Genomic DNA, 21,600 nt, shown 5'->3' on the forward strand with positions numbered 1-21,600 from the left:
CCTAATGAGATGGGAGTAACTTGTGTGTGAATAGATTATTAGGGAAAGGCTTGAAAGGGTCAGCTTCAAGGTATAGCTGGTTGTGTTGATCACATATTCCTCAGAGTCAACAGTGACCCAGTGGTAACCCTTAGGTTTCCTCACAGCAGGATCACAACCTTCTGAGCACACCCAGGACAAATGGACATAAAAAATCCTGCCAGAGGGTAGAATTAATTGCCCTCCAACTTGGATTGACATATGGCTGTAGACATCTTAGTGTGCCATGGTCTGAGGAACACACTCAATTTCTGAGGAGCTGATGGCTCACAGTTCTGGCCCAGAAGGGGACATTGATGTTCTCTGCTTCCCCTGGTGCTCAATGCATCCTCAGCTCACATTGCTCTGGGGACTGTTAAGTGTGTTAACTAAATCTCTCTTAATTACAGCATGAATTTACACATGTCTGGCTGACAAGTAAATACTTGGCTTGTATGAACCCACTTAGGTGTCTGAATCTAGAGCTGAATCTCTCTCCAGAAATGTTTAGTTAATTAGGGAAAGATAAGATCTCTTAAGATTTTTCTCTCCCCGTTTTATATGAAACACACTTGTGATTGCAGACTGGTAGAAGATCGTGCTTTCTGTTCAGCCACTGAAATCAGTGAAAAATCACTGAAATATGTTCCTTGAAGCAGGACAGATAGCATCTCTTAGAAGCCTCTTCTCTCCTGTGTCCCCAGTGACTGTCCACAAAGACTTTTGCTCATGTGGCAGCAGTGCCCTGGCTCCTGCAGAATTACCCTGGCTATTCACAGGGCATCTGGCAGCATTACTCAGCAAGGACTTTATAGATGAGATCTTCTGCTGGTGCAAAATCTGAGCAGCTCCCTTCACCCAAAAGGAGCTACACTGAGGTTCACATCACCTGAAAAAAAAAACTCCTCATGGTGCTCAGAAACTTTCCTAGCACTTTAAACAATAAACATTTAGATTTTTGCATAATGGTGTCCATTCTCAAGGAGTCTGAGGTGTGGTCCTACATGTTTATGAATTGGTAACTCCTAATTTTAGGCCCAGAAGGGGTATTAATACTCTCTCCTTCACCCTGGCATGTGATGCAGGCTGTAGAGTAGTCATAAGTGATTCCCAAAAAAGACCTAAGAAATATTTATACTTGTCCAGCCAGCATCTGCAGGCAAGCTGGGAGAAGAAAACATCCCCAGGGTTACAGGCACAAACCAGAACTCCAGGGTCCTGAGGAGGATGAGTTTGGCAGTGTGCCCTGTGCCTGTATTCTGCTGCTTTGATAACTGGTAACGTCAGTAGGTGCAGTAGATGTTTCATAGCTGTATAAGGCACAACGGAAAGACAAGAGAGAAGGGAGAGCAAATAACAGATGGTAAGGAGGTTGAAATGCTTTATGCTGCTTATTCCAGTCTTAAATGGAAAGGATAATAGTAACAGGATATTTAGTACAATCACAGCTAACAGAGCTGGGAAGTCTTCATAAGGGAGAATCCAAAAGAAAAAGGCTGCTGATTGCCTAAATCACTTGAATATTCTTAAATCAGTGAGGCTAAATGAAATTCACCCTTGACTATAGTGCTTGAAAGAGCTGGTGCGAAAAGAGGTTGCTTTATAAAAGCTTCTCCTGTCTTGTGGAGATACTGCCATGGTTTGTACTCCTTAAATCCCTTGGTGAAAAACACTACAATTCTACGTACCCTTAAAGCTCTCAGCATCGAGCCTGAGTCGTGGCTGTGTGTGGTCGTGCACACAGACACACACACAGAGCCAGCTTTCTGTAGCTCTTTGAGCAAAGGGAAGAATAAGAGTGAAAAGTGACATTGGTTTTGATATGTGACATCAACTTTCAAGCTGATGAAAGGGAGCAACATGTTCTAATTATTATTCCCCTTCAAAATAAGCCACGAGCTCAGACAAAAGAGGAGAGAAAGGAGGGGGGAGAATCCAGGAGAGAAACAGAATTGCATTTTCTCACTTATCTAATTAAAGCGAGGTGGGCGAGCGAGAGGGAGAGCTCACTGTGCTCAGGGAGCAATGCTGCCCCATTTATTCAGGGAAAGGTGGGAAATGGAGGCAGTAACTCCACTGGGCCCATGGGAATCATCCCATCCCTGACAGAGAGGAGCTGTTCTCCCAGTGCTAATTGGGTCAGCTTTTGGACATGGTGATAAGTGGAACACCGTGTCCCCATGTAGTGGCACACCTGTCTGTGCTGGTGTTTGGCATCACTTTGTGTTGCGGCTGCTTCCAGTGCAGGCCAGCCTCGGGACTGTTGGGTGGCTCCAGTGTGTCCCACCACACCAAGGGAAGGTGCTGGCTCCTGTGTACACTCCATATGTTTTATAACTTTATTTAAACTGCCCTTTAGCAACTTGTACTGCTTCCTGAGCAGCCTGTAGTGGGAATTAACCTCCCCCGTGGGATTGTCTCGCTCATCCGCAGTGTACCCTCCTCATTATTCCCCTGTCCCGATGCCACGTTTTGTCTTGGCTCCTGTGTAAGGTTAAACGCCTCCAACCTTCTTTAAAAAAGCACTTCCTGAAGTCAGAGCTTTGCCACCCACTGCCATATGTCCACTGCTTCCTCTCTTACAAGGTAATGACATTAAGATATCTGCAGCCAAGTGCCTGACATTTGTGGCTCCGGGGAAGGAGCAGCCGTTGTAACTCCTAGAAAGCACCTCAGAAATGGATTTCAGCAAGGGAGTGTCTTCTTTTTTGTTTTGAGGTTGATGAAATGATCCCAAGCCCGACTCGGCTCTGTGCCACACTGGAGGTGATAGCAAGGATTCAGGAACGCACTGCTCACGGGGTGGTTCTTTTTTCCCCAGAAGAGAAGCGCTGTCACTTTTCCATCCTTTCTGCATCACCAAACAATTTTTTTATTCCCAAACAATTGCCAAGAGTCCAGGCCTCAAGTCTTTAGGCTGTACCTAAAATTTTCAGCTCTAGTGTTGAGGAGAGCTGATAAGCTGGGGACTGGCAGTCAGCCTGAGACCCTTCATCTCCCTGGGGCCATGGATGTGCAGGCACATGTGGGGCTTGGCACCCCACAGGTTGTTGCATTTTTGCTTTGGCAGAGCTTGCACCAAGCTGATGTGGCTCTGCAGTGGGAGAGCAGTGTGAATTTGGAGGAGATATCCTTCGTTTTCCTTCTAAATTAAGCCTGCTTCTTCAGTTTGGGTGGGGAAAGGGGAAGCCCTGGAAGTGTTCACAGCTGTCACTGCATCCTCCACCTGCTTGGCCAGCCCATTACCCAGTTCAGGCCATATCCCTGCCCTCCCTTCTCACTATGCCCCTGCTCCATTCCCATTCCTGCTCCTGCCTCTGCTTCTGCTCCTCTTCCTGTTGTGACTTGGCTCTCACACGCTGCAGGGACAGGCATGCTGCTGAAAAACAAAGAAAGAGCCAAGTGGCTTCTGGAAAACCAGAGGCATCTGCAGGCCAGCAGATGCTGCTGATGCCCAGAGTTTCTTGGGGCCAGCATGGACCTCAGGAATATTTATTTGCATCCTGGCCTCAATCCCAGTTGGGATCTTTGGATGCTGCCGCTGTATGAATATTTATTGCAACAGATGATTATCTTTTCTTGCTGCTCACCCTTAGTTTGCATCTTGTTTGTGTGCCTTGCTTCTGGAGTTCCATCTTTTCCCATTGCTCTGCTTTTCACTGTATTCTCATGCAGTGATATGCCCAGCAATATATAAAAAGAATAATCTGGGGATGGACTCCTGCTTTTTCGATTGCAGTTTTCTCTTCTTGGGGTTTTGTTCTCCTTTAAGCCATCTTTGGTGACAGACATCTTCATTTGCTCAGGTGTCCTTTACCCTCTGAGGTTTAATGTGTTTGTTTAGAAGATGGAACTTACTGTCAGTATTTCTATAGCACCCTCTGGAGTCAGACTTCCCTAAAAGCTAGAGCTGCATAATTTGTTTCACCAATAAATAAACTCTACAAATTGAAAGATTTTTAGCAATTGGTTGACATCATTCAGGCTCTACCACAGTTGTTGAAATCTACACTATTTACTGACTTCTGTTTCACATTTATAGTGTCAGAAAAGACTTGTTTGGGTGTTTTATTACACTGCAAAAACCACCCTCATGTTTCAAGGTTAATTCAGATAACTCAAATGCTCACTCCATGTCTCCACTGCACAAGGTGTTCCATTTAGCCTGAGTTCAAAATGAGCTTTTATTTCCAAAAATTCCTCTATACAGTGCTGTATAACAGGAGTTGCCACCTTTTAAAGATTATTTTTAGTCTCTGGGACCAAACCCAGCCTGGGCCAGGGAGCTCTGCATCGTCTCTGTCTCACCCATTCACTAGGCAGGGCTTGTATGCAGCATCCATGACAAGTGTCTTTGCAGGCAGGGTGACAGGGGATGGTTTACAGGCAAGGAGCTGGAGATGCCAAGTGGCTGAACTCTGACATAAAGGCTGCATGTGTTATTATTTCTCCCCCCTCACAGTATGCTGCAGAGCTGCTGGCAGTGGTGCGGCTCCCCTTCATCCATCCCAGCTATCTGCTGAATGTTGTTGACAATGAGGAGTTGATAAAGTCTTCAGAGGCTTGCCGGGATCTGGTGAATGAAGCCAAACGTTATCACATGCTGCCACACGCCCGCCAGGAGATGCAGACACCGAGGACCCGGCCCCGGCTCTCTGCAGGTAAAGCAAAACATCCTTCAACAGCACCAGACCCCTGGTTCCACATTGCCTGGGCGTGCCTTGGGACAGGGCACAGACCTTGGCTCCTTCTCTTGGCTCCTTCCCAGAACCTGGTGATATTTCAATCTCAATTTTCCATTGTTACTTTCCTTCAGAATTTAGGAGCCTCTCTCATGGGTGGACATGGGTGTTCAGATATATGCTCCTGAAATTTGATTTAAAAGGAGCCTGAATTTGACAATTTGTCGGAGACTATAACATTCCCCTGTTGTCCTGAAAGTGAGCCCCTTGCCCTCTTTGCCTCAGTTTCTCTAGTTGCAGAAATAGGTGAATAATTGGATTTTTTTGCCTTGGAGCCTCTTGTGGGGAGGATCTGTCTAATATTCATCAAACACCTTCACTTTCACAGCCATTTGTAAGTATAATATTTTTATATGGTGAGGCTGGTGTAAATATAGTATTTATATACTGATGAGTACCAGATCAGGCTGTTTATTTCCTCCAGAACAAATGGATCACACGTAACATATTTCCTTTTAAAAATCCAGCAGCTGTGAAGAACTGAGTCTTCTTAAAAAGTTTCACACCTATTTTCCCTCTCTGGAAAAATGCACGGAAAAATCTCTAAGTGCCCATCTTGCCAGCTGAGCCCACATCATGGTGATGTAGAAATATCCTAAATATTCCCTGAACAGAGAGTGCAGATACCACATAGGAAAACTGCATCCAAGAAGGAGTCTGATGAAGCAGGTGAATTGTTTTATCATGCTGCCTGTACTTCTGCTTCCCATAAGTACAACAGAAAGCCAGACAAAACTTTCTGTCACTGCCACTGATGCTAATGTGGCACGGAGATGGCATATCAAACCACGGCATTTGCAGCTTCAGGAGACTGCCTCATCAAGGCACCTTTCAGAAGGATGAAGTGTAGAGGACTTTCAATAACAATCTACCCTAAAAAGTCTTTCATTGAGGACGACTAATGGTGCAATGTTTGAAGGGATTTTTGAAAAGTGCTTATTTTATGTATATAAAATTGTAGGTGTAATGTGATCCATTTCCAGAAGCTTGTTGATGAGGGAAAAGTGATTCTCTCAGGGTAAAGGAGGGTGATTATAGTTTTTTAGGTCAGAGTCTAATTATATAGAATCATGTTATTTTGCATATCAACAGCATTCATGGAGGCACAAAGGATCTCTAAACACCCTTTGTGGACTCACTGCTGCATGTCACATGCCCTCTCGAGGTCATTGATTATAATCAAGTTATGTCTTGCACAGGTGATTAGATTTTCTGGTATGGTGCAAAAATAATGATCTCTTGTTACTGAGAAATATTTGTTTAAAACCGTGCAGCACTTTATCTTAATAACTTTTAAGAGAGTAACCTTGCTTGAATGACACAAATATATTTTTTGAAAATGTTAATGAAGAATGACAATGATCCATTACTCTGCAGACGTGTTTCTCTCTGCTGCTGCTCCTAATCCCTCTCGCAGGCAGTCTCGCACCTGTGCACACTTATCTATGGGCTGGGAACTGTAACACATCACAGCAATGGCTCCAGTCAGGAGACAGCTCCTGAAATGGTGATTCCTTCCAGCTTGTGGCCTCCTGGTCCTTCTTCTAAGCCTACCTCTCCTGGCAGCACATTGTGCAGGGGCTTCCAATTGCTGCAAAAGGGTTTTTAACACTTCAGCTAAATGCCAAGTCCAAGCCATCCCCAGCACCTGACTCTTGGATGGAGTCAGGAAACATTCCAGGGTTACACTGTGACCCACCTCTGTGGAAATGAGTCTGGAGAGGAGTTTGGAATAACACAGATATCAGATATGGCTCAGCTGTGGCTGTGAAGTGGGAATAAAATCTCGGAGATGGGGACTTGAAAGTTTTGCATGAAGAGGCAGTTTGGCTTGCTGGACACCTTGAATGTTACAGGTTTGGGGGAGCTGTTCAAGCACAGATAAAGCTCAGTTAATAACTATATTAAGGCAGGGGTGATTTCCATCATGTTTTCTAGCACCCGCTAGACCAAGACCGTGATCCATGACTTGAGCACATGTTGTCTGGGTCTGGAAAATCTGCTTTTTCTGGGAAAAGATAAAAAAACAAAAAATAACCCACCAGAAAATTATATATTAATAGAGTACATGCAGAAAGAATATCAGGATGAAGATCCACAACCTTTACTTCCTCCAAACATTAGCTTTTGACTGTGAGAAGACTTTCTTTTAAGGTTAAAGTCCAAACATGCTTTTCTTGGATAATGACTATTCTCCAAAGCTAATCCTAGACAAAATGCCCATTTTCTTCAGTGCAAGAGAAATTTGCTACCTTCAAGACTCACTCAAAGACTATTGAAATGAATGGATATCTTTACATGAAACTGCCTTTCTATTTCTTTCCCCCCAAGTTTTGCCCAGATGGCATTCTCCCTCCCTAGTTCTCCCAAGAGTGTTCATAGTGTCATTCCTCACCCACTGCTCCCCCTACACACACATTCCTGTTTTTTCTCACCCTTCGTGGTTTGATTGCAGACTCTAAAACAGATTTATATATGATACATTAAAATTTCCTTGACTTTTGGAATGAATACTTTTGGATGGGTTCCTGCCTGGTTGAGAGATGCCACTTTTTATAATACTATTTTTCTCTCTTGAATCCTAGGAGTAGCCGAGGTAATAGTCTTAGTTGGGGGTCGCCAGATGATTGGCATGAACCAACGTGCTTTAACAGCAGTCACTTGCTTAAATCCTCAAAACAACAAGTGGTACCCATTGGCCAGCCTGCCCTTCTATGATCGAGAGTTTTTCAGTGTGGTCAGCGCTGGAGACAACATTTATCTCTCAGGTAAGCAGCAGATTCCATAGAAACAGATCCACAGAAGGGTTTGGATTCGAAAAGACCATTTAAGGCCACTTAATCCAACCCCCCTGCCGTGGGCAAGGGCACCTTCCACTATCCCAGATTGCTTCAAGCTCTGTCCAACCTGGGCTTGGACATTTCTAGGGATGGGGTAGCCACAGCTCCTCTGAGCAACCTCTGCCAGGGCCTCACCACCCTCGATGTAAGAAATTTCTCTTATGTCAAATCTAAATCTGCTTTCTTTCAGTTTAAAATTCTTACATCTGATCCTGTCACTACGGGCTTTGATAAAAAGCCTCTTTCCATCTTTCTTTATAAGCCCTCTTTAAGTATTGAAATGTCACAATAAGGTCTACCCAGACCTTTCTCCTCTCTAGGATGAACAACCCCAAATCTCTCAGCACGTCTGCATAGGAGAGGTGCTCCAGCCCTCTGACCATTTTCACACCCCTTCCCTGGAATCAGTTCAACAGGTCCATATCCTTCTTGTGCTGGGAACCCCAGAGCTGAACACTGTACTCAAGGTGGGGTCCCATGAGAGCATGGAAGATGGGGAGAATCACCTCCTTGACCAGCTGGTCATGCTGCTTTTGATTCAGCCCAGGATACAGCTGATTTTCTGGGCAGTAAGTGCCCACTGCTGGGTCATTTCCTATTTTCTGTCCACCAGTATCCACCAGTCCTCCTCTAAAGGACTGTTCTCAATCCATTCACCCCCCAGCTTTACTGGGCTGGGAGAAAAGAAAAAAAAAAAAAGAAAAAAAAAAAAGAGAGAAGTGGGAAGGATGTTGGAAGAGAGGGATTTCCCTGCTTTTATCATTTGCCATGTCTCTGTGGTGTTAATGTACTCTCAGAGCAGACAACAACAAAATTTTGCAGTTGCAACATGAAGAAAATAGGTCTGACAACCATCAAGCATGCAAAGAGGTTTCACTGCCATAGAAACACAATTTAAAATACTCTCTGTAGTTGAATCTAAATGGTAGGTTATGGAATTTGAGACAGACAGACTGAACTGCTGAATATGTGACCTACACTTAAAGTATTTACTTACAGGAGCATTCATGTTTTGTACTTGTTGAAACCTCTCTTCTGACAGTAGTCACTAGCCCTATAATCTTCTTAGTTTTGGTGAAACTGAGACCACGCTCCTTAAAGGGCTTTAACTCCCAAAGTATCTGACGACACCATACCCTGAGCATCATAGTATCTGGATTTTTGCAGTCTGTTGGTACCTCCGCTCAGCTAGAGGGGGAAGAGCAATTCCCACCAGACAATGCAAGGATGCTCTGATGGCAGCTGAGTGGGGGCTGGATGATTAAAAGAGGAGGCTGGGCAGGGAGGTGCGGATGTGTATGATCCGAGGATGTCGTTGGGAGCACAGATGCACCTGGCATCTGTACCAGTAAAGGGGTTACAGCTGTTGCATTTCCCTTGCCGAGCTCTCTCAGTGCATTTTCTGCAGTAAATTGCTGCCTGTGGTGTTAAGTTCCATTAATACTGCATAGAGACCCTAAGAATTGATTGGAAATTATTTTTTGATGTTTTTTTCCCCATGCTTGTTTGCCCATGCTTGAGAGCAGCTGGAGCAAAAGTCTTCTGGGGAGCCTTTTCTCAGATGCTGGCTCCTAGTTATTCTTAGCTGAGGTGCTTTCCAATATGTACAGCCATTTTAGGCTGTGCCATACCTGGCCATTCTAAAAATTAGAATCCTAATTTCAAAACTCATTTCAGCTCTTTCCCTAGAATCTGGATGAGTGACCGGGTGGTATTTGGTAGCTGCAATAAGGAGAGCTGGAAATATAGCTAAGAGTCAGTTGATATTTTGCTTTGCTCAAATGTAGAAGACTCAGGAAAAAGGGAAGGGGAACCAATAGAAGTGAGAATGGCCTGCTGCAAGCTCCAAGTACTGGACCTTGCACTGCATAGCATAGGTTTGGAGAGCAAAATACCAAGGAGGAAGTATGGTTTCCTCATTAAACCGTGGAACCGTGTCTAGTTCATTTTCCTGGCTTGACCACTGACTCCTAGTGTGGTCCTGAATAAATCATTTCACCTCTTTGTGCTTCAAAACAGGATAGTAAGACAGCTATTAAGTGGCTAACTTGGAAGCTTCAAGCAGCAGTTAAAAAGTGACCAGTATAAATATTTCCCATGATCATCTTGAACTGTTTTACAGGAGTGGTACAGCTGGTTCTGTCTTTTATCTGCAAATGAAAATGAATAAGAAATTTGTCCCTGAAAATTAGAAATTAAGCCTACAGTGCAAGCACTGACTTTATTGTGCCCATATATTATGTGCTGCTTCAATTCATCACTGTATTAAGCATTTTAGGTTTCAGGCTGGCCTGTGTCTTGCAAGCCAAGATAGACTCAGCCTCCTGACACCTTCTTGCAAGTGTCACAGTAATTTAATAGACTGGAAGTTATTTATGAACACTGAGAAGGGTCTATCCCCTTATGTATGTGTCCCTTGTAGTCTGACATCTTGATTTCTTCATGTCATCTTATTAAAAAAAACCCCAGCCTTTGGGGCGCATGAATAAATGACACAGATATGCATCATCGGAACAGATGCTCAGTATTGAGGGTGATTTATTTTAATTAGTCAAATGTCATTTGAAGAGTTTTTACTTTGTAACTGGCTTTGATTGCTGTGTGCAGAGCTGCTGCCGTTGCAGGATCTCACGTAACTCTCCCCTTTTCTCTCCCCCGCCCGCCCGTGGGTGCCAGGCGGCATGGAGTCGGGTGTCACGCTGGCTGATGTCTGGTGTTACATGTCCTTGCTCGATAACTGGAACCTCGTGTCCCGCATGACAGTCCCAAGGTGTCGACATAACAGTCTGGTGTACGATGGGAAAATTTATACCATTGGAGGGGTCGGTGTGGCAGGCAACGTTGACCATGTGGAAAGGTAAAAAAAACCAAACAAACCCAAAACTAAAAAAAAACCAAAAAACAAGCCAATAACAAAAAACCAAAAACCACGTGCTGTTTGCTGGAGGACCATTTGCCTTTTAAAGGACACTTCAAATGGACTGTATGTGTTAAAATAAGCTTTTATAACAGCTTAGAAAGTAGGAAAGTGGGCAGGATTAGATTTCATTTAAAAGCTTCAGTGGAAAGTATTGTTTCAAAACCAGAGAGGAAAGTTGCCAGCTTCTCGCTTTGCTCAGGGGAGTGAAGAGAGGAATTAAGCTTCTTTGGACATTTTTCCAGGTTATACAATTAACTAATAAGCTCCCTTTGAATTTAGTATTGATGAGAGTCTTTACAGACCACAATAGTACTTTTTTTTTTTTTTTCTTTTAAATCCAAAATGAAGTAACAGCAAAGTAAGTTTCTTGTATGTGTTTTCCTGGTGTAGCACGTCAGCCTTGACCTGGCTGGAAGATCCTCCCTTTGGTGGTCTTGGCCTGGGGCTGGGACCTGCCAAGTTCAGAGTAAAACAACCAATAAATGGAAACAGTTTTGAATTCCTGGCTGAACAAAGATGGGAGAGAATGGAAATTTCTCTTTTCAAGTAGACTCCAGATGTAATTTTTTTCACATGGAACTTAAAAAACAGTAAGGAACAAAAGTGCAACAAAAATATTTCACCAGGTAAAATTCCAAAACCAACTAATTTCTTGTCACCTATGGCATTCAATAAAACCATAGATTTTATATCTGTGTCAATGTTTTTATTAAAAAATAGAATTCACTTTGAAATGCAGTTTATGAGAATATTCTATTCTAAAAATATCAATACAGTCTTAGCCTTCCCCAAACACTTAATTGGGAAACATATTTAGGAAACGTTTTTCCCAATTGAATGTGGCAACCAAAAATACTTTTATCAGTTTTAAATGCTGAATTTGAATACTTCTTCAGTAACATTTTGAGTCAGGCATTTTCCAGTAAAAGTTGCCTTAACAGGCAAGACAAATAGGGATAGGTCATTAGGGGGGATTTTGAGGAAAGAAAAAAATAACACATTTTTCAAAAGGTTGGGAACTGGTGTTGGTGCTCTCAGCAAATCAGGGAAATGCAGACAGCAAAGAATGAATGATAAATCGTAGCAGTGAATGCAACATGTAAACACTGCTCCCCTCTTTCACCCAGACCTTAAGGTGGGCACTGCCCACAGGACTTGCTTGGAATCAGATCTCACCCTTTTCAGCAGATTTGTTTCTGGTTTCTGAAGGTATTCATCCCATTATTTAAGTCAGTAAATTTTTAACTAGCAGAACTATTTTTGTGAACACAGGAAGGAGAGAGCCCAGGAAAGAGATGCTGTTTCATTCCATCTCTCAATAAAGATGAAGAGCAAAAGAATGCTATTGAGGAGTCTTGATAGTTGTCATTGATTAAATTATCTCTTTTCAGTTTTCCTTGGGCCTGATTTGTCTCTGCTCTGATTCTCATGGACTCTCTTTATTAAAGCATCCCAAATGTTGGTCAGTTGAATGAACCCCAAATCATGCAAAGTCGCCCCCACTCCTTCGCTCTCATCTCAGTCACTCCAGCCCTCACCACAGATGACATTGCAGCCTGCAAAGTCACTCAGGCCCTCGGCAGCCCCTGCTTGGCTCAGTGAGAGCAGCAGTGCTGGTTTTCCATTGACCAAGCCCACCAAGAGACCTGGATGTGGGAAAGGAGCAGATTTCCTCCCTATCATTTCAGTGCACACTGTCTCAGCCACAATAAGGATGTCTTGTCATGGGGATTTGCTAAACCCGTGATTATAATTAATCTGCTGTTGTCTGTGGAGTGGCTTGTGAGACAGAGCCATGGAAAAAGTGCAACATGGCCTCCTTTGGGCCATGCCAGGAAATGAGAGAAGTTTGAGGATGTTTCCTTTCTTATTCTTCATATTAAAATGACAGTAGGGGGTGACAGAAGTGAAGTGCAGCATGGCTGAAGCTGTGTTTTGGAAAGGATGTTTCAGGGTCTGCTGTCAGAAATGCAGGTGAGGGAAAGCTGACTCCCCTAGCAGTGCTGAACAAGGTCAGGCCTTTTCACACAAAAGGACTTCCCATTTGGACAAGCCAGGGTTCAGGAATTTGAATTGCTGTGCGCATTTTTGCAGGCAGTGAGGATTTCTGAATTTGGATTGCAGCTTTGGAAAAAAACACACTACAATACAAGCAAAAATTGCTTTAATTGCTGAGTTGGCTGCTGTGTTACAAGCAGTGAATGCCCACGTCTTGACTTTGCTTTTCTTCCCTCCCTTCCTCTAGAGCTACGAGAAACCAACTTCCTCCCACCATATTTCTATGTGGGTTGCACATTCCTCTTTCAAATGCTTTGTTGGTTTGGATGGGACAGTGTGATAAAATCTCTCAGTAAAGGGTAAACCTCTTTGTCATTCCAGCAGGTCATAGAAAAGCACTATATTAAAATAATGTGTCATGATCATATGCTCCATGTCAAGTGATGCCAAAATTTACATTTACCTTTCAAGTTATCACTCTTCCCCTCAGTGTGGAATTGCAGACACACACTCCTGGGTTTGGGGTAGTTTTTCACCTCCTAGGAGGCCTCTGAGATTATAGCCTTGTTATGCCCCCATATGGAGGCACAGGGGCTTATCCAGGCCTGACACACAATGCAGTCCTGGGCTGTGCCACCAGTATGAAGGGCAAGGCACTGAACATCCTTCCTCTGTGGACCACCTACCTCCTCCCCTGGTGCACACAGAGCTTATCTTTCCCAAACACATTTTGCTTTCTGCTTGCTCAGTCAGCCCAAGCGTGACCATGCCCAGCTTTGGCCAGGTTCTGATGTGTTTCTGCTGGCATGGTGAAGGGCATGTCTCCACTCCAAAGTGACTTACCCTGACCTCACCAGTGAGCAAACCCAGAGGATGATGTCTACAGGGTATCTCACTGCAGTGCATCTTTGAAGACAGAGAACATAGCATTTTCTCCCAGTTTCTATCTTATTCTCCGCCTGTTTTTCATGGAATTCTTATAATATTTGATCCTAAATGGTTAAAATCTTACCAAGATGTTTTTACAGCATCTTGCTTTTTAAAAGCAGATGTCAGACCACCTTAGTTATACATCATACCGCCTGCCTGCACTTAATACATCTGCTGCACCATTACAAAGCATTAAAGCAAGTAGGGACCACTGGATGGTAATGATTTATGGCATCAGCTCCTATGTCCCTCTCTCCATGCTTTTGGTTCTGTCATTGACACTGAAGGGTACAGCTTTACCCAGAAATTCTGGTGCCACTTAAAACACTGGGTGTTTTCCCATCAAATTCAACAGGGCTGAGATCCTTTACCTTTTATCTTCCATTTGTCTGTAAGGAGGCAGCAAAAATTCCATCTTAATGGATAATATGGGGCTATCAATCACAAACTGATGAATAGGAGTCATTCGTTACTCATCTTAAAACAATATGCATGTGCCAGAGGGGCTGAGTTATAAGTCCATTTTTGTGGCTGTGCATGGGTATATGTTCAGGGAAAGTTATGTTTTTGCAATGAGCGTTTAGGGAAATAACAGCATGGCTGCAGTTCTCCATCAAGCCCCTCTGGCAAGGTTCTGTGTGACAGGAAGCAAGTCATTAGGTGTTAGGCAAGAAGGTATTACACTTTCTGTCTTCTTCTGAGATATGAGTTGAGTTGGGAGCTGGTGAAATGAAGTGGATCCATGAACTAGGTCTTTAGATAATGGATGGGCCCTGTAATATATGCAGTTTGAGAGCCGAGAAGGCTGCGTATGCTGACAGGACAATGTATGTGAATGGAAGTGTGGAAATGTGGGTGCTTTGTGGTTATTATATGTTTGAAGGATGGAAGAAGATGAATCCTCTTGACCTGACAGTGCTTCTGCAATAAGGTTGTCTAAAATTGGGAGATTACTTTTGTTAGCAGTGCGTACTTTCAAGACAGTCAAAAAAAATCAGTGTAAAAAGTAAGTTTTATACATTTTAGAAACTGCTTCAGGACCTACTGTTTTAGATCATGTAGGATTCAGGGGTTCTTACCCAAGGAAGGTGGACACTTCTTCACCAAAAAGACTGCCAGGCACTGGAACAGGCTGTGCAGGGAGCGTTGGAGTCACCACCCCTGGAGGTATTTAGAAGTCATGTAGATGTGGCCCTGAGGGACATGTTTTAGTGTTGGGCTTGGCAGTGCTGGGTTAATGGTTGGGCTCAATGATTTTAAAAGATCTTATCTTACCTGATAATGAATTTAATGAAAGAAAATTAAATATATTGCCTTGTCTTAGGATAGTTTCTTAAGCCTGTCAAAAGAAAAAGAAAAAAGGCAAAAAATAGTAATCTATTACTGTGATTTTAAACATGTGAATCATCTGAAGAGCAGTTCAATATGACACTGTACAGCTTTAGTTTAAACAGAAGCTTTCCTGCAAATATAATTAAATGATTAAATAACTGAAGGATTTCTTGCAGACTGACAGAAATGGTCAGTGTATACGCAGCTGACCATGATGTAAGGATCTTATAATGTGAATAAATGAAGATATACATATGGCTGTTTAACCTAGGAGAAGAGAAATTAAGAGACTGAGGAGAAAAAAAATACTGTTTTCAGGTACTGAAGAGATCAAAAGTCAAGAAGGCAGTGAAGCGAGTGGCACAGCTTGAAATGAAGGGTTTTCTGCTGTTAATACTGAAGTGGTAGGGAAAGAGCAAGGAAGGGAGTTGAATGAAATGAATGAAGGAAGGGGGAGATCAGTCCCACAGATGAAATCCTAAGAGTGGAGAATTGTGGAAACCAGCAAGGTTTTATTTCTGCATGTGCTCTCTTCAAGCTTGAGCTGTATTTTCTGCTGGGTTCAGATCATTTGTTCTACCATGGGTAAATAAATTATATATATATATATATATATATGCACACACATTATATATACAGAAAATGTGCATATACACATATATAAGAGATCTAAAAACATATAAGGTATTGAGTACAGCAGGTAGTGAGTGCACAAGGGTCAGATGAGATCCCTGTGCTCAATGCAAGTGACACGTGAATGACAGGTGGGGACATGTGTCCTGCAGGGCTGGGGACCAGCAGGTTGCTGGGGCAGAGGAAGGAGCATGAGGGCAAGTGTGTGAAACCACGAGTCCATAGTGTGCAAGGACTGCAGCCCAGGGGTCATGTGAAAGGAGATGTCCTTGAAGATTCAAGTTCAGCAAGTTGGATGGGCTCAGTAGGCCCACAGCCAAGGACAAGCATGGACACACCAGGAGGGAGCGGTGGAGGAGAGGGAAGAAAAACCTTTGCTTGGCTTGAAGCCAGCTCACATTATGTCTCCATCTACGGCTTCAAACAGGGGATTCGAATGCAAAGCTTGACTAATGGAAAGAGATCAAAGTGATTATTCTTTAAATCAGTTTCCTCCCTGCTGGCCCTTGAGCAGGGCTGGCGTGACAGGCAGCCAGGAGCCCCACAAGCACCAGTGGCTGTGGTGTGATGGCAGTGCCAGAGATGACACAACAGATGGAAAAGCCCCAGGGCAGGGAGGTAAAGCAGGTGTCAGTATTTTCTGTCCTGGAAGGTTACAAAGGTTCACCTTCATTCATTTTTAAACCAATTTAGTTAATCTGGTGCAAATCCTTGTGTGAAGACATTAAGAGCTGACTTGAGATAGACCAAAATGATGGAAACCTGCCTTGCAGAGACTTAAGGAGCTTAGACTACTTAGTTTATCCCAAAGAAGGTGAAGAGTTGACTTTATTATTTTCTGCACGTCCATATGTGAAAGAGAGAAATTTGATAGCAGACAGCTTTATAATCCAACAGGGAAAAAGAAACAAACTTTCTGGTGGGTAGGATCTGAAGCAAAAACAGACTAGAAATCAAATCTACCCATTTTGCAAGGAGGGAGTGAACTGGAGGAATAAACTCCCAGGGGATGGAGGGACTTGGTGGACAGCTATCAGGAAGCCTTGAAGGCATCAATTTGTCCTCTTGAGCCTCAGGGCTAGGGTAGACACTCGCTTAGGAGAGCTGCTTCACTGAGCAGCCCATGTAAAAACCACATTAGATGCCCATGTTAGGTAGACAAGGACTTGCTTCCACCTGCCTTATGGTTCACTGATTTTTTAAACCAAATGACCTTCAAGAAAAGAGTGGGTGTTTAAGCTTCACCACATGCACCTGTATCCAGTAGTTTTCAGCCTTTGACTTTCAGCAGATGAAGTGAAACTCATAATTTTTGGTTTTTCAGTGGCAGATGAAGGACAGTAGGAGAAAGAAAGAAAGATCAGCTCTGTCATCAAAGAATATAAACAGAGAGCAGTGCAAGTGGGTTAAAAATGGGGTCTGCAGGACCTGAGGCCTCACTAAGGAAATTCATCCAGAAAAAGGATAATTGTTTTTGTAATTTTAACCTTTCTCTGTTATTCCTATGGATGCCGTCCTCAGCTACTCCCAGCCCCCACCATACATGAAATATAACCCCTTCTTCCCAAAAATGTATTGGGACAATCAGAAAGTCATTGCCAAGAATGTCCTTGTCTTGGGAGCTGAAGTACAGGTACTTCTGCCAGCAACAGGGAAGGGAAGTGGCTGCTCACCACCCCCATCTCAGACCACTTCAACTGCTCACAAATGTTCCTGGTGCTAAATCAGAGTAGAAGGTGTGAGACAAAACGTATCAGTTGACAGGTGAGATTGGTCTTAAAGGAGAAGGAGCATCAGGTCAGTTCTCAGCTCTGTTGTTTTTCACATTCTGTAACCAATTATAGCCAATTTTTTAACGAGACATCAAGAATTAAATTACCAATTACTGCAATAGCTGAGTTAGCAAAGTATGTCACAAAAGCAATGTGTGAAACTTCATACTATGTGAGATTTTTTTGCATATCTGCTCGGGTGGATGTGAGTGCTGCTCCTTCTGAGTGCTGTGGGTGAATGCAGGAGATGCCGCATGTGGCATCTTACCTGGAGGAGCTGCTTGTGCAGTCAAAATGCATCTGTAGGCTCAGGTTTGGTACAAGAGTCAGCCCAGTAAAGGTGTGTCACTGTGAATGCTCCCAGCAATGTGTTGTTTAATCTTGTTATATTTCTTCCCTTTGATCACTTGTTGTAGATGAATTTAATTTCTCTGTAACTAATTTAGAGCATTATACAAGGCAGTTCTCCATGCTCATTATAAGGGACTTTCCTAATTTTTATTTTTTTAAACTTTGCTTCCCTCTTGCTTTTGCTTCAGTTTTATGAGTGTGTTAATTACTTTCGGTTATATTACTTGGAAACTCATTAGTGCATTTTTATTAAGGACATTATTTTCTGCTGTTTATGCCATTTTTATCATTCCTCCCTTTTATTTTCCCCAAGTTTGAGCAGTGAAAATTTGAGGGACATGTTATAGAGGGAGAATTCTCTTTTTGCCAAATCATAAATTGCAGATGGGTTCATGTTCTTCATTTCATGTTTGCATATTGCATATCACTGCCATTAAGAGCAAAAGCCCTGAATGGTTGATGAGGGCTTCTGTTCTGGCAGTCAACAGCTCTGAAAAATCACTACACAGGAAACTCCTGTTTGACTGCATCTGTCATTACATGGAAATATAGAAACCTAAAAATCACATAATTCTCCACTGTCTCCAAGATTCATTTTAGAGCAGCTATTTGGATCCCTGCCCCATTTTTTTTAAAAATGGGATCCCTGAACTTGAGATGTTGTCTAAAATGAATCTTCATCCATGGATTGTAAACTGTGCATCCCTTATGGTCAATGACTTAATTAAATCAGATACTGATGACCTTAAAACTAATTTAGCACTTTCATGCATACTCTTTTCAGTTTGATTCATGTCAAATACAAATGCAATGGTGAAATCTTACTTCAGCATTAACGTTTGCAGCATCCTGAAATGAAGCACAGTAGCTTGGTTTGCACAATGAAAATTAAATGGAAGCAACTTACTCTGGCACAAAACAGGAGTTGCTGGTCAGTTAACTAGAGTAAAAGGAGCCATCATGTTGCATTATGTTGCAGGTGAGATGTGTTCCACAAGCTGAACAACTGAAGTATATTAACAGTTGCCTGCCCACAGTCACTATTGGATATATCTCCGCACTGATTAGCAAGAATAATCTCATTGTATACTCATTAAAAGAAATTAATCAGTGAAAGACATCTCAACAAAGATGTCCTGAGTTTCTGCACCTTGGACTATAATGAAATTTGAGAGGCATATACAGAAAACAGAACCAGCTTTCTCTTGCCTTCTATCAATGTTTTAAAACCTTAGAGAAGAGCATTCATTACACCCTTTACCAAGTGGCTGAATTTATAAGATGTTAAAAACAATACATTTCCACCTCCACTTTTGTTCTGCTTGCCAGGCTGCCTTTGTGTGCCTGTCTGTGCTTCCCAGTGCTGCTCACCTCAGCTCACTGCGCCCGCTGTCGTCCCCAGGTACGACACCATCACCAACCAGTGGGAGACCATCGCCCCCCTGCCCAAGGCCGTGCACTCGGCCGCGGCCACCGTGTGTGGGGGCAAGATCTACGTCTTCGGAGGGGTGAACGAGGCCGGCCGAGCCGCGGGGGTCTTGCAGTCCTACATCCCTCAGACCAACTCATGGAGTTTCATAGAGTCCCCGATGATTGGTAAGCCATGCCTGGTGTCAGAGCAAATCTCTGTGCTACAGGTATCTTAATGGCTTTGCAGAAAGCAAAGGAGTTGTGTGGTGGGATGGGATATCCCTATAATATATTGGCAGGAATGCATGGATATTATACCAGGGAAGCAATTATCTGGATTTCCGCTGAAGGCAGTTGTCACTCATTAATATAAATCAGTTACCAGCTGGAAGCGGTGAGTTCAAAGCAGAGAAGAAAAGAAATCAGTTAGTTGATATGAACAATTAGCCATTTTAGGTTTAAAAAATCTCCAAGTGCAGTGAAACTATACTGGCATCGTGTGTTGTTGTCCCATGCGGGGTCACAGCACTGTTGAAGTAGTGGATTATCACTCATGGGTTTGTCAAAATGCTGCCTGTCCTGTGGGAAGTGACAGGCCTTCTGAACTGGGATTTGTCAGTGGTGTCCACAGGCATATGTGCTTCAGAGGCTGACAGCTTCAAGATACAGTTTATTAAAACTGTGTTTATTAGTTTATGAAGCCCTTGAGCTCACCAAACATAAAGAGCAAGACGAGAAACCAGATTTTCCAATGTACTAGCCAATGTCAGAGGTGGTGACTTCCTTCCAAAATTAGAACAGCACTCAGAAGCTTGCAACTTAATTGCTTTCTGTGGTGATTTGCACCCTGAGTGTTTAGGCTGCTTTTGGAAATGCGGTTTAGTGCTCAGCCTGGCAAGGATGCTCCTGCAGGCAACAGCTGACCTGGGTCGTCTGCTCTGCACTGGGCTCTGCCTGCCTTCGGTCTGGCTGCACCCAAGTGGCCAAAGAAACAATTCACACACAGTCATTGCAGAGAAGATGCTTTCGGAGTGGTTTGCCTTCACCTCCTAGTTCAGAGAATCATACAGTGGTTTGGGACCTTTAAAGGTCATGTAACCCAAGCAGTAAGCAAGGACATCTTTCACTAATTCAGTTTGCTCACAGCCCTGTCCAACTTGACCTTGAAGATTCCAGGGATGGGGGATTTGCTGCCTGTCTGGACGATCTGTTCCAGTGTTTCACCATTCATGTTGAAACCGTGACTCCGTCTTTAAAAAATCATCTTCTCATTACTGAGCCTTAGAGCAATAGGAGTAGCAAGCAGGGAGAAGAACAGCTGTAAGGTATTCAGGTAAGGCCTAAGCATAATCAGAAACTTAGAATAAGCTGCTTTTTCTGTTGCAGCCTGTTACAATGATTCCAACCCTTTTGCTGGGGTTCCTGGTAGATCAGGGCATGAGGAGCTGGTGGCCACAGCCTGCCCTGCCCAGACAGCGCGGCCGCTGCCGATCGCGGCTGACACAACATGACACACGCAGGATGCGGCATGAAGCGCCCAGCGGGAGGCTGTTAGCTGGCCAAAGGCACGTTTATGTAAGACAGCAGCACAAACAACCCCACTGCCTGGCTTTTTCCATCACGTGGCTACAGCTATTGCTGCTCCTTTAATCCACTGACTGACAGTATGAGGTTTTCCTGGACTCACAGCATACTGGAAAAATTAATGCATTATGCAAAGTTGTATTCCTCTTCCTTACCATAATAGTACAAGTGCCACAGGAGCTAAGGAATCATCCCCTGGGCTTGTTAGAGTCTAGCAAGCATCAACACCATGTGTGCTTTAAAAAAATCAGCCATCCAGAGTTGGGTTCATCACCCATTGTCCTAATAGAGTTGTCCTATTATTTTTTAATAGTACAAAAATGCATTAAAGATACTCATGAAGTTAAAAGATGGTATTTATGTTTTCTTGGTGTAAGCAAAGTTCACTAGTTAAGCTGAAGGCATAAGATATGTGATAAAACAAGGAGTTCTTTGTTGGATAATGTATAACATCAGTTTACTTGCAAATAACTTGAAATAACAGAGTCTGAAAAATGGCACTCCCATGGAGAATGTCTGGGAATGTGAACTGGTTCAATACCTGATCTTCACTACAAGACAGTGGGAATTCTGGAAATATATTTTAATTTCTCCAGCTCTATAGAAACCATAGTGTTGCAGGTATTTTTAAAGTATCCCTCCAAGAAGTGGAGGCAGTACAGGTACAGTACAGTCTAAAGAAAAGAGGAAGTAGAAGGAACCTTTTGCAAAATGGAGCTGGGATCAATCCTGATGATCACTGGCAGGGTGCCTCTGACAGTCTCAGAGCCTTTTTGTGTTGATTTGTGAATTCCTAAGGTGTACCTCTGAGCTAAGGCAACTGAGATGTCTGATGGTGAGTTGTTACAAAGTCACCCCAGAGATCAGCAAAATCTCTTTGACCTCAAATAGGACAACAGTTTATTTTAAAATGCCTCAAGCATGCTCAGATATGCAACAGTAGCTGCAGGTATTGAAAGCAGCCAAGGTCTGTGGAGATTTTTAGACCAGTAACGCCTCAGTTCACTGTGGTATTTTATGATAGTGAGTTGAATGCAGCGTGGCACATTTGAACCCAAAAAGGTCCATCT

The 21,600-nt window shown here is 43.2% G+C and overlaps 1 protein-coding gene across 3 annotated transcripts in view; it reads left to right on the forward strand.

The window, feature by feature from the left end:
- The window catches only part of KLHL29 (kelch like family member 29), a 391,153-nt gene that overhangs the window by 349,890 nt on the left and 19,663 nt on the right, over positions 1-21,600 (forward strand). For all 3 annotated transcript variants that reach the window (XM_088052485.1, XM_088052486.1, XM_005521832.3), the window contains 4 exons: positions 4,481-4,679; positions 7,346-7,528; positions 10,277-10,457; positions 18,939-19,132. In XM_088052485.1, the coding sequence (XP_087908611.1) occupies positions 4,481-4,679; positions 7,346-7,528; positions 10,277-10,457; positions 18,939-19,132 (757 nt within the window). The remainder of the gene's footprint in view (positions 1-4,480; positions 4,680-7,345; positions 7,529-10,276; positions 10,458-18,938; positions 19,133-21,600) is intronic.

Source organism: Pseudopodoces humilis, chromosome 3 (assembly GCF_049639895.1).
Source record: "Pseudopodoces humilis isolate 2021_Gansu_Grassland_sample_001 chromosome 3, ASM4963989v1, whole genome shotgun sequence".
Classification (NCBI taxonomy): Eukaryota; Metazoa; Chordata; class Aves; order Passeriformes; family Paridae; genus Pseudopodoces; species Pseudopodoces humilis.